Genomic DNA, 13,840 nt, shown 5'->3' with positions numbered 1-13,840 from the left:
TCCCCTATAGTTTTAGTGTTCATTGACATTGTGTGTGTAAAGTTAAATGTACTTTAGTACATTTTTACATCACAAAACTTTGTGTCTGATTGTGTGGAACAGCAGCAAAAACGATCATGACACTGACCCACACTGCATATAAACATAAAGACAAAACTCCTGTATGAGAACTTAAAAAGTGAATGTGTAGCTTGCAAGCCATAGTGCTCTCCGGTGTGTGTGACTGACAGACACCAGAATAAAACAATAAATTTGCAGTTTTACATATCTTTCAATCAAGTGTCCTCAACAAACACAGGGAGAATGGATGCCAGTTAGAAGGAGTAACACTGGGCTATGCTGACCTTTATTTACGAGAACAGTAACATTAAGTGATAAGGTGGGAGTGATGTTGGGCTCATATGGCTAACAAACTTTGAAATTCCACATATCTATGGCAAAGAAATATTTAGATTGTTTGGCTTCAAGAATTAATTATAATTTCTGGCAACAGAATATATTTTGGACGGACGTTAGATCTACCTAGTAGTTGTTTTTTTGTTTTTTGTTTTTTTTTTGTAAGAGATAAAAAGAATGATACAGAAAAATAATAGCAGCTAAATCTGGTCTGATATGTTGGCACAGTCCTAATGCATCAGAAATAACTCATCGGAGACATGCAGTAGTTCCTGCTCGGTGTGTTCTTATTTAACCCTGGCAAATGTTTGCTTGTATTAAAACAGCTTCTGTTGTGTATATCCATGTTCTGCAGGTGGGATTTGCAGGAGGATGCTGTGCTTGAAGATGGAGAGAAAGCAATGGTAGAAGAGCTTCAGAAAGCTTTTTTGGTTTGTTGCTGCTGTGCGGGACCACAGGACCCCCCTGGAACTGATGAGACACCAGCAAAGCAGCCCCAGGGGGAAACACAACCAACCGATAAAAGTGCTGCCCAATAACAGTCACACAGTTGGGATTTTTATCATGTTGTAAATGTTTTCCTGTAATATGCACTTGCAGCTTTTAAGGCAGCAGTTTGTGTATGTGTGTGTGTGTGTGTGAGCATGCATTTGCACATTTGTGGGTATAATTTTGTTTGTACATGTACTGTATGCTACAAATTTGCATATGTGTGCATAAAAAAGAAAAAAGAGGGAAAAAAAGAGTGTAAGAGCTGGTGCCTTCCTCTTTGTACACACCACAGACAAACTGTGCTGCATTAGATGCTTTTTTTATATTTTTTGGAGCACATCTGCAGAAATCATTTCTGGGAAATAGAGAGCCTGGGTTAGTTTGCCTGGGACAAGATAGCTCTGCATGATCAGAAGCAGTTTAAGTTTTCTTTCTTTTTGAGACAGTAAGGGTAAACACATTGATGTCAACATACTTCCTCTTGGTCGCTGAACGAAAGCATCAAATATTATGGTTTGGAAGAACCATGATACCTGTTCACATGTGTTGTGTCCCAAAAATCTGCCGCATTCAAAAAAATATAACACATTGTTTAGTAAAACCAAACATTTTCGGGTAACATGAATGCTCTGTATATTTTTCCAAGTGTGTCCACATTTGTTACTTGTATAATGTACTGCAGCAGGAATGTTTCAGAACTAAGCATGAGAATAAAAAGCATATTCTCAGTTGTTGTTCCTTATTCATGTGGTCAGTATTGTGTGGGATCTTTGTGTAGCCAGTAATTTATGACTATTCGTGCTCTCAAGCAACAACAGTACTTGAAAACAGGCTGATCTAAAATCGTACATTTTTAAGTAAGGTCATTGAAAAAGCTGCTTTTCATCAGCTAAATGACTTCTTAACATAAAACTGCTATAATGTCTTCTAGTCAGCACATCAGCACTGAGACTGCTCTGACCAAAGTGATCACTGACATATGTCTGAATACTGATGATGGAAAAATCACAGTAATAGTTTTACTCGACCATAGTACTACATTTGACACAGCTGACCACAATATATTACTCAAATGACTGGAGAACTGTGTGGGCCTCTCTTGTACTGTACTAAACTGGTTCAAAACATATTTAGAGACCAGAAGTACTTTGTGTCAATAGGTTACTTTTTACATCTGAGCAGGCAAGAATTACATGTGGAGTTCCTCAAGGTTCCATCCTGGGGCAGATGACGCAGATGACATGTAGATTTATATTACAAAGTCACCAGGGGACAGAGAAACTATACAGGCTCTTAGTAAATGCATTAAGAAGATTAATGACTGGATGTGCCTGAACTTTCTTCAGTTAAAAACAAAACTGAGGTGATTGTCTTTGGAGCCAAAGAGAAACTATTAAAAGCCACCACAGAGCTTCAGTCTATACACCTAAAAACCACCAACCAGGCCAGAAATCTGGGTGTAATAATGGACCTAAATTTTGAAAAACACATTAAGAGAATCACAAGTCAGCCTACTTTTACCTTAAGAATATATCAAGGGTAAAAGATCTGATGTCTCAGCAAGACCTGGAAAAACTAGTCCATTTCATCTTTAGTCGGCTTGATTGATGTAACAGTTTTTACAGGTTCTACCTAAAAAATCAATTAGACACCTGCAGCTTATTCAGAACTCTGCTGCTCAAGTCCTCACTAAGACCAAGAAAGTGGACCACGTCAGTCCAGCTCTGAGGTCTTTACACTCTGACTTTGCTCTGAGGTGTGACTCTCTTATCAGTTCCCAGAGTCAGAAATTGACATGGAGAAGCTGCATTCAGCTTCTATGCTCCACATGTCTGGAACAAACTCCCAGAAAGCCTCAGATCAGCTGAAACACTCCGTTTTTTTTAAATCCAGGTTAAAGACCCACCTTTTCTCTGCTGCATTTTATTTAAAAGTCCATATCTGCATCTCTTTCTTTTAAGCTTGAATTTTTAAACTTGGCCGTGTTTTAATACTGTTTATTAACTAATGTTCTTTCTTTTTCCCATCTCTTTTGTTTCAAAATTTAAATTATTATTAAATTATTTTCTGATGTTTCAATGTCTCTGTAAAACACTTGGAGTCACCCTGTCATTGAATTGTGCATTACAAATAAACTTGCCTTGTCTTGCCTAGCCTGTCAAGTTCTAATAAGGACTTAAGAACTTAAATTTTACTCTTTTCATCAACATGAATAAAATTTTATGTCACAAAGTCTACTACACACCATAATTCCTTTGAGAGAAAAAAACACTTCCTGCTCAGTAAGCCGGTTCTCTTCTTAAGTGAATTTTCAAAGAAAATATTCAGCATTTATATTGTACATTTGTCACTGTAATAAAGTTCAACAGTTTCAAAAGCTTGTCTTTTTTAAATGTGCTGTATTCAATATGAGAGTCAAACGTCTATTGTAAGAATCTGGCTTACCAAACAAATGCTTTCAGGCTAATTTTATGCACCTTCATTTTGAGATGGTCAAAGCTACACAATCTTTTAAAAATCTACACTTCATGATACATAAAAAAAGCTCTCCACCCTCACCTCATGTCCCCTGACTATATATACTTATAATAAATTAACTAAAGATCTAGTATGACCAGCATAACATTGAAATCATTTATTAATTCATGTGCTAGAGTTTTTAAATATAGTTTTTAAAACAAGTAAAAATTGAAAGTAGCATTCATGCTAAAGTACTTATACTTTTTTCACTTTTAAGGTTGCAAAAAGAACAAAGACTGTCAATGTTTGGAATGTATTTACCGATGACTGAATTAACTGGGTAACATCTATGTAATATTTTTAATGACACCTTGACACAAAAAATTCCCTCGGCAACAGCTAGGTCTGTTCCCAGTCTATATTTGAGTACAAGTTGTTCCAAAAGAAGACAGAAGCAGGTTTACTGACAGTATTTCTCAGAATAATCTCTCTAATGGGTTTATGTTGTGTTTTAGTGCTCAGGAAGGGATCTGAATTTCCTATAAATAATTCTGCCAGCCGAATATAATGAAGAGAAGATCTAACTCCAGTAGACAACAATATTTTCAAGCCTTCTGGAATAAAATCAAATACAACAGCAAATTATTTAGGGGATATAAGGACATAATATTCTGAGAGAAATTCAATATATCCAAACATCTGATCCTCCTTGTTAAACAAATGATTAACAAACAATATTCCATTATCAACCCAATCCTTAAGAAACAGTAATCTATGCTTGAAACAAATATAATAATTACAAATTAAACATTTATGAGGAGAATATTTGTGTTTATAAACCAATGTCCATCATAATTGTAACTGTTTATAAAATAAGATAATTTAATAAGAAGTTTTTTCTATTTTATAATTACATCTTAACAAAAATTCCTAGTGAGCCAAGGATTTTAAACATATGTGTGGAAATACAATACCAAATTGAATCTGGATTTATCAAATATCTTATTATCCATTTTATTTTGAAGGTAGAGTGTAAGGTATGAAAGTCAAAGACATTGAAACCGCCTGAACTGAGTTTGTTTATCATCACGTTTCCCAATATTTGTTTTCTTCATATAAGATTAAATAGAATTGGATCAACTTTTGTACAAAGGCTATTGGTGACATCAAGAGCTGAGCTTGCATAAACAACACAAGAAAGACCCTCAGTTTTAGAAAGCAAAATTCCACCAGTTATGGTCAACTCAATAAATTTAAAAGTTTAAGTGCTATTTAAATTTGAGACTTATCTCATAAAAAAAGAGTTGTATCTGTTCACTCAATAGTAAAGTTTTTCCTGCTTCTGAAAGGCCTTTGAGATTACTAATCTAAATGTAAGATTTGCATGGGAAGTAGGAATAGACAAGGTGACACAGGGCATGCCTGACGCATCCCACGTTCCGTTTTAAATCTTTTGGTGGTTCCATTAAGGTAGTTTTATTAAACTATTACCATCAGCACATAGAGTGTGGATTGACTTTTTAAAATATTCTCTAAAACCAAATAAATTCTGGGCTTTGAATGTGAATTCATGTTCTATAGAGTCAAATGCCTTGTGGGAACCTAGGAACAAAAATGAAATATTCATTTTGGTCATCTGGTAACAATTTAGAATAGTCTAAAATATCAAGAACCAATCTTATGATAACTAGGCAAATACACTCTCCTCGCTTTGTATTTCTGACAACTGTACAGCAGTTGCTTTGCTACTGTCCCTTTAAATATCCCTTCCAGTCTGTTGCCCCGGTAACCCGGAAGCCTCACGCGCTCCACGCTAGTCTGCCTAGAGTCCTTCCTGTTTTTAGATTTTTCGAGGAAGCAGCAGCAACAGGATAGTCGCTAAACACAAATGGTGCGTGAGTCCAACATAAAAAGTATGCATGCATATGCTGTGAGCAGCTGCTCCTCTGCCAAGCTCTTTGTAACGGTTGGTTGAAGTGAATGGCTTAATAAAAACATAACTGTCCTACTGTACCTGCTCGCTGTGGCTCCACGAAGAGCGAATACACTTTTCTTTATCCTAGAGTTCTTTGAATGAGTGTAAATCATTAAACAGATGTTAAATAAATGTGGAGAAGCTATTGGAGGACTTGTAGGTGGATGAGCGTGTGAAAACGATTTTCTACCGCCTGCAGCGTTATGTTAAAACAAGAATGATTTCGCTGGGTTTGAATAATTAACAGTTGTTACACGTGTGTCTGTTGCCATAGCTTTTACATATTTTATGGTATAACTGTTGTCAAATAGTTGTGTTACCTATTTACATTTTATGCTATGACACTGGAAATTATCACCAAATTACATTCTAAAGCCTGGTAGAGTATTTATTTATGTATTTTTAGTTAATTTGAGGCGTACTGCTTTCTTACATAATACAAGCTGTGATATAATTGCCATTATAGCCATGATAAAATGCAGCTTAACGTGCTCTCCAGTACTATTTTGACTTTTGTCCATTTTGTATCCTCACGGGACAGGATTCATCTCAGTGATCTGTGGGAGGGGAGGACCCATGCTGTCTGTTTTTGGTGCTACCACACCAGCCTTGTACATATTGTGGATCACTATGGCCCAGGTTGCTGGTCACGAGGACAGAGAGAAAACTACTGCCCTTAAAGGTGAATAAAAGAGTTTGGCAGTGCTAGTAAAATGGGAAAACATTAGGTATATTTACATTCTGATACTTATATCTCATACATACTGTCTTCTGATAACCTAAAGAATTTGGTTATAATCCCAGCAGGGAAAAAAGGAATGTGCACTTTCATGTCATTGTGTTATGAAAAGTAAATCGTCTTTTGGAATTAAAATACAAATTAAGCCCCTTGAATTGAAAGACTTGACCCACCACATTATATATGTAAGTAAAAAGCAGCAGTCTTACCTTTCATTTTTATGTATGATTTTTGACCCCAGCTATCACTTTCTACAGTTGTTAACAGACCTGTTGGTAAATTTGTTATTACATGCAAATATTCTTTTTTTTTGTTTTCAAACCACCTTGAGATGATGAGGAGCTGTTAGTTCAAGCAAGCAGGAATGGCATTTGATTACTATAACATATTCTGATGTCATGATAAAGTGGTTACAAAGTCTACAGGTTAAATTCCCATTCTTTTAGGGAAATATGTTCTGGTCCATGTCAATAATTTTCTGACTTAGTAGTGTTCTCTGTTCACAGATTTGCTGTCAAGAATTGACTTAGATGAACTAATGAAGAAAGATGAACCTCCTTTCACTTTCCCCAAAACACTGGAAGAGTTTGGATATGCCTTCAATGAATGTAAGTATATATGGATTAAGGGTCTGGAAATCTAAGGGTCTGTACAGGATCGGGTCCAAATGACCATAATATCTGTAAACTACACAAGACAGTGCGGGATCTAGAATCTACAGCTGGAATTTTCAGATGATTTAGCTTGTTACCTTTTAAATGAATCAGAATCTACTTGCAAGCCCATGTCACAACCTGAGACTAACTAGCATAGACTAACTTTCCATTAATGAAACAATCAATATAATATAATGTACTCTCAGAGCAATATGAACACACAGCATGCTCCTGGTGTTCTTCTCATTTTTAATTAGGTTTTTATTTTATCAACATGTTGGAGTATGATATAATGCACATAGTCTTTTAAAAATGTAATACAAGCTGCAATATTGTGGATACCATAGTTTGGAAATATAATTTATTGTAAAATATATTTATAATTTTAACATATTCAGTTGCTTTTATGGTAGTAGTATTATTTTGTTAATATTATTTCAAGATTAGTAACAATTATAATAATGATAATAATAAAAATAGTAATTTTAATAGTGAAAAGTGTAGTTGAGTAAAGATTACATTGTGAAAAAGCCTCTGAGTTTTTTTTCCAGTGCATGACATGGTTTGAGTCAAAACATCTCCTCTTGACACAGCTCTTCATTTACAATTTATGAACTTATCTCTTTGACTTAGCTGGGGTCAGTTGTTATTGCAGTGGGTTGTACAACTACAGTGGCACAGACGGGACACACAACCTCCTCATGTGTCTCTGTGTGTGAGCTTTTTTTTTTTTTTTTTTTTTTTTTTTTTTTTTTTACATGTTTAGCATAGTCATTGTGCTGAGTTTGTTTGCTACAAGATGTTAGTGCAGAAAAGTTTGAATATCATCTGAGACTAATTATAGTGACATAAAGGTCTTTGTGATTTCATATTTCATTGTTGTAAAATATGATCCATGTACACACACAAGATATCTTCACCACTGCCTGCAGAATTTCAAATTGTAATAATATCAAATGTGCCAAAAGTGTCTTAAAGTCAAAGAAGGGGTGAAGGCAATGTGTGTTTGAGACGGATGTGTTGAACTAAAGGGCATCATGCAAATTCAGCTCAGAAGTTGGCACTATTTTGGATAGTAGAAAATTGTAATATGTGAATGTGTTGTCAAATATTTTTGTGGTCTGGCAAACTTTTAACATTGTGTAGGAATACCGGCTGTCTGTGCTGTTGCTCAAGATATTTTCACAGAGTGCAAATGTGTGTGTTAAGTTGCCCACAGTTGATGTTCCCAGAGCCTCTGAGATTTCAGCAGCCTCAAAAGTTTATTGCAAACCCCACTGACAACATAGATCTAATAAAGATGTGTACAAAATCATGCTTGATGTTTTAAGGCTTTACAAGGATATAAATTACTGAATCATAAACGACAATGCAAAATTGCTTTGGCATGGTCGACAACTGGAGCACACATAAAAACAGGGCTTCTGCTGGGAACATTCACTGAACTATGTTTCTGCTTTGTTGGACTTGAAAGCATTTTTATTAACATGTTTAACTGGCATCCATTCTGTTTGGGATTATTTGGGCTTTTTGTGCTATTGGCTTAGTGTTTGTTGATCAGTGCATCCCAACATTCAGCATTACTGCTCTTTGGTTAATAGATATGCAGTAGGTTGTAGCATCAGTTGCACTTCAAAATGTAACCATTAAATAAATCACATTGTCAGAATCTTGTCCCAAGACCATTCCAGTCCTTGGAAGTTCACAGTGTGGCATAGGACCACCGTTTTGAAACCATAAACAAAGGACAAGCTGAAGCCAAAAGCTACTTCGAAGAAAGCCTCGAAGAGAGTGAATTTCACCGGCTTGAACAACTCAAACCTTAAAAAAAACTTAGAAATAATCTCACTTTATTCTCTTATGTATTATAGTATTTTACACCACATAATTTTAGTGTCAGAAATTTACATGGAATTGTTCTGGCTATATGTTGACAAAACTAGCTTTGCAACCCAGACCATACTGCAACTGGACGTTTTCTGGTTAAGATAAAGCCATGACAAACAAACAACTGCCTGAAATAAAAGTAAAACAGTGTAAAAATCTAGTGTCGCTCTCATTTGAACCACTTTCAAAGTTTTGAAGATTAGGTTGTTTTAGATGGCAGAAAATTGCTATTTTTTTGGTTCCCTTTTTCTTTTGGATAGTCTCATTAGGATGGGGGGCTGTTGACATCAACTCGGGACGTTGTAAGGCGGTGGAGGGAATACTTCAAAGACCTTCTCAATCCCACCAACACGTCTTCCGATGAGGAAGCAGAGTCTGGGGTAGCTGGTGCTGGCTCTCCCATCTCTGGGGCTGAGGTCGCTGAGGTGGTTAAAAAGCTCCTCGGTGGCAAGGCCCCAGGGGTGGATGAGGTCCGCCCAGAGTTCCTTAAGGCTCTAGACGCTGTAGGGCTATCTTGGCTGACACGCCTCTGCAGCATCGCATGGACATTGGGGACAGTTCCCCTGGACTGGCAGACTGGGGTGGTGGTCCCCCTCTTCAAAAAGGGGGACCGGAGGGTGTGCTCCAACTACAGGGGGATCACACTCCTCAGCCTCCCTGGTAAGATCTATTCAGGGGTGCTGGAGAAGAGGGTCTGTCGGATAGTCGAACCTCGGATTGAGGAGGAGCAGTGTGGTTTTCGTCCCGGTCGTGGAACAGTGGACCAGCTCTACACAGAGTAGAGTCGCTGCTCCTCCGCATCGAGAGGAGCCAGATGAGGTGGCTCAGGCATCTGGTTAGGATGCCTCCTGGACGCCTCCCTTAAGAAGTGTTCTGGGCACGTCCCACTGGAAAGAGGCCCCGGGGAAGACCCAGGACACGCTGGACGGACTACATCTCTCGGCTGGCCTGGGAACGCCTCGGCATCCCTCCGGATGAGCTGGTGAATGTGGCCGGGGAGAGGAAAGTCTGGGTTTCCCTGCTTAGGCAGCTGCTCCCACGACCCGACTCCAAAAAATGGATGGATAGTCTCATTAGGATTTGTTTCTTTCTCTTCAAATTGAGAGCTCTCTGACTGCTGTCTGCTGCAGGTAGGACATTTCCTACTCAAAAGTGCTACACATAAACCCACTTTGAAAAATCCCTTTAACCCAGAGGTTTGTGTATCCAGATAGGAGGTCTCTGAAAGGTTCTTGGCTTCCTTTAAGCCAGGTGGAGAGAAAGAGGAAGAGTTGGGAATGCAGTGGTGCTGGTGATTTTGGCTCTTAGTATTCCCCTGTAGTCTCTTTGCCTTTCCCATCCCCTCTGTTTTCTGTCAGTGTCTGGCTGGCTGAGTGGGGGGACATGTTGTGTACTCTACGGCCCGTCAGTAACCTACTCAGCCTTGCCCTCTGCCTGACGGAGCATTTGCATAACCTCGCTCTGCCTAAGAACAGAGACATGGGGACTCAGCCCCCACCCACCATTATGCAACACCCACCAACTACTCTACCCAACCTTCAAGTCCCAGCTCAGTCTACCATGGATGCAGGAACATATTCCAACTCTCCATCTCCTCTTTGTGTTCCTGTTTCTCTCCTTCCCTTTATTTCTGTCTTTGTACCCCCTGGCCTGCTCAAAATCTCCAACTGAGTCACTGCTTACCCACCCACACAGGCGGATATTCACACCCCCTACCAATCTGTATGTCTTGTCAGTTTCTTCTCAGGTCTGTTTTCGAAGGATAGCATTTCCATTAAAGCCACAACGGCCCTCTGGCAATGTCTCTAGTATGTCGACTAACAGTCACTCTGGCTCGAAGGCATTTCTATAGCTACACCCATGCTTCTTTAGCCCAAGACAGGTGGAACAAAAATGTTAATTTGACCATGTAATGATGTGAATACAGACGAGGCTGTGTACAATAGTTTGCAGGTATCTTAATCACTGAAGATGATGGCTTCATCTTGCCAGCCCTCCGGTTTTCCATTACTGGAAATCCAAGGTTATGTACACCTAATTAAGCGGCCAAATTGAGAACAGAATGCTAATTATGACAGAAAAAGAGGAGAAAAGTTGAGAAAATGTTATTCCTTTGAGAGGATGTGTTGGGGGACACAGTAAAGCTGATCACCCCCAAGCCCATACACATACATGAACACACACACAACCATCACCTTTCTCCCCCCCCCCCCCCCTCGTTCATGCACAGAGACACACATCCTGCTATCTCCTTCTCTCCCTTGCTCCCACATGCACGCACGCACACACACACACACACACCTTTCTTACTGTAGGATTTCATTATAGTTTTTCTCTTCTCGCTCTCAGGCTGTAGTGTTTAGATACTAAACCCTCCATGAATGCATAATTTATTTTCTTCAAGGTACTTTTTGTTCGTGCACTGCTTTATACTAAGTTCTTACTTGTCTCCTGCCCTACCTCTCAGGCACAAATGTATTTTTAAGTGCAACATGATACAAAACCTAGATTCAGGATTACATGTTGTCTAACAACTTACTATGAAAGTGAACACTGTAATATGCAGTGAGCAAACAATGTAAGATTTATCACGTTGATAAAGGTGTGAAATGGTGGCAATTTAGAAGGAAATGAAGAAAAAAAAGTCTTCATGCATTCTTTTATCTTGCAAAGATATTTATTTAAATAGTAGATGGGTTTTCCTCACATTGTGCAATAATTGAGAAAGTATGAGAGCCCCCTGGCTATTTAGGTTAAGTATGTGCATTTTTTTGTGGTTTAGCTCTTACAGATTCTGCAGTCATAAAGGTCAAAATTAAATTTAACACTGTTTAGTGTTTTATTGTGTTGTAGTGTCAACTGCAGGATCGATGGGCTCATTGCTAAGGTAGTGGTTCCATAGACACTCAAGGGTAATTGTTTAAAAAGAAGTACCATTTCTGAACAGCATTTTCCCCATATTATGACTGTTTCATATGAGAAGAATCCGTATGTGTTAAAAACTCCTCTAGTTTCCCCTGAGTATTAATAAATCACTGAGGATTGCTCCAAATACTGTTGTAGTATGATTGGTAAGAATTTGCAAACACACACATTTTAAGCACTGTGACATTTGTTATATGCCCACCTCGTCTCCCTGGCTGTATCTGCTGATCTTTGTGTGTGTGTGTGTGCATGTGTTTGAGTGTGTAAGCTGTGCTGGTTAGGATGACTGGCTGATGCCCAGTCAGCAACCTGCAAAGAATTTCATGCAGCAGTTGTCTTCATGGCCAATGTGCGGCAGCTCACTGTCCTCCCCATGACACACATAAACACTCACATACAATAATACACATGAAGAACCTTCTCCCCGAGTTACTTTAGACTTTGCTCTTGGAGATTTCAGGTGGGAAAGGCAGGGACAGAACTGTAACTGGTCTCTAGAGTAAAGTAGTGAGTGATGGCCAGGGTTAAAGAGGGAGGGAACTGCGTTTTCGACAAGTAGATAGACAAAGGGGGAAAGAGAATTTTTACCATACCAGCTGTTCAGCTCTGGCCTGCCAGATTACCCAGAGGGCTGTTGGATTTGTGACTGTAAGGATGTTGCTTCATCCACGGGTGGTTGTAGCTGCCAGATTGGGAAAGGAAGTAAGATAGGGGAAAATAAATGATTAAACTAAAAACCTGGAATTTTCTTGATTCGGCATGCAGATGCACAAAGCAACAAATGTATAGGGGTATCTCTTATCACTACAGATCATATCACTGTTTTGTCTTCCACAGATGGTCAGCTCCGACATATAAAGACAGGGGAACCCTTTGTATTCAATGCCAGAGAAGATCTCCATCGCTGGAACCAGAAGCGCTATGAAGCTCTTGGAGAGGTAACACATTACTTTTCTGCTGCTTTACCAAGCCTTTTTTCAGTATGCACATGCTTAAATTGTTAATTGCTATGATTTTTTTTTACTTTTTCACTCCGTATAGATGCACTTTGACATAACTGAAAACAAATGTTTAGAAAAACTTTATACCAATTTATTAAGAAACTCTGAATTATTACTTATTTTTGAAGAAGCATCAAAATGCTTGTCTTCATAAAGAATGTCATTGTAAAGTATCTATGTCTGTGTCAACTTAGACCAAAACACATTTTCTTTGCACATCATTCAGGTGATTTAAGTTGAGCTAGTTGGGTTCCAACACCTGAGCCTATTATGTTTTACAGGGTAGTTAGAACCTCCATACAGATCAATTTCATTCTACAATTTGATTGCTCATTAGCTCTAATAGAAGAACTGCTGTGAAATAAACAGCAAGTAAAAACAAAAATCTAGACGGGTGTGATCATTAATTGAGTCAGATACCTAAATCTTTATTTAAACTGGGCACTTCATGTCCAAGAAGGGCTAAATAAGAAGTTATATTGAAAGACAATGCTGTCTCACTGCCTAGCCAAAAAACAGGTCATCACCTGGATTTAACTAAGCAAGTAGGTACCAGCCTTCTGTTGGATAATTACTGGATGGTGGATTGTCTGTCAGTTGGCAACAAGTGATTTAACCCCAACTGATGCAATTAGTAGCTTCTCATTTCTTAAACAACCATGTTGAAAGACTAATCCTGTGGTTGTGGAACAGATGTTAGACGTTTCAAGAAAGGTCAAGTCATTGGCTTGCATCAAGCAAAAAAACAAAAAAAAAAAACAACCAAAAAACCAAAAAACATCTAAGGAGAAAGCAGAAACAACTAAAACTGGGTTAATAACTGTCCAACGCATTATTAAAACTGGAACGATAGTGGTTGCTGCAGTTGGTCAGGTCTATGTTCAACAACTTTAAATGTCCAAAGGATGAGGCCAGCTGATGCCTGAGTATACTGAATGACCAGGTTATTCCATCAATGGATTTTTTTTCTTCCCTGATGGCAATACCATATTCGAAGATGACAATGCCACGATTCATCAGGCTCAAATTGTGAAAGACTAGATCAGGGAGCATGAGACATTTTCACACATGGATTGGCCACCATAGAGTCCAGACCTGAAACCCATTAAGAATCTTTGGAATGTCCTGGTGACGGCTTTGTGCAGTGGTCTCATCATCAATGCAAGATTTTGGTGAAATATTAATGCACTGGATGGAAGTAAATCTTGTGACATTGCAGACTAGAAACAGGAAAATGCAGGTCTTGACATTGGGTTTGGTGTGGAACCTCTCTGACTTGGACAGATTACCGTATTTTCCTGACTATAAG

General features: G+C 38.5%; 2 protein-coding genes across 3 annotated transcripts in view; both read left to right on the top strand.

Moving 5' to 3' along the window:
• Window positions 1-2,657, top strand: part of kiaa0825 (KIAA0825 ortholog) — a 115,326-nt gene extending 112,669 nt beyond the window's left edge. Inside the window, exon 24 of one of the 2 annotated variants that reach the window (XM_042000325.1) lies at window positions 752-2,657. In XM_042000325.1, the coding sequence (XP_041856259.1) occupies window positions 752-935 (184 nt within the window). In that variant the 3' untranslated portion in view covers window positions 936-2,657. The remainder of the gene's footprint in view (window positions 1-751) is intronic. The other variant, XM_042000327.1, reaches the window with a different exon arrangement.
• A 2,495-nt stretch (window positions 2,658-5,152) lies between these two features.
• Window positions 5,153-13,840, top strand: part of fam172a (family with sequence similarity 172 member A) — a 160,498-nt gene continuing 151,810 nt past the window's right edge. The window contains exons 1-4 of the mRNA XM_041999438.1: window positions 5,153-5,239; window positions 5,865-6,005; window positions 6,569-6,670; window positions 12,368-12,468. Of these exons, the coding sequence (XP_041855372.1) occupies window positions 5,900-6,005; window positions 6,569-6,670; window positions 12,368-12,468 (309 nt within the window). The 5' untranslated portion in view covers window positions 5,153-5,239; window positions 5,865-5,899. The remainder of the gene's footprint in view (window positions 5,240-5,864; window positions 6,006-6,568; window positions 6,671-12,367; window positions 12,469-13,840) is intronic.

This window comes from Melanotaenia boesemani, chromosome 11 (assembly GCF_017639745.1).
Source record: "Melanotaenia boesemani isolate fMelBoe1 chromosome 11, fMelBoe1.pri, whole genome shotgun sequence".
In the NCBI taxonomy this organism is placed as follows: Eukaryota; Metazoa; Chordata; class Actinopteri; order Atheriniformes; family Melanotaeniidae; genus Melanotaenia; species Melanotaenia boesemani.
The sequence above is the reverse complement of the archived record's forward strand: the minus strand, read 5'-3'. Positions and strand labels throughout refer to the sequence as shown.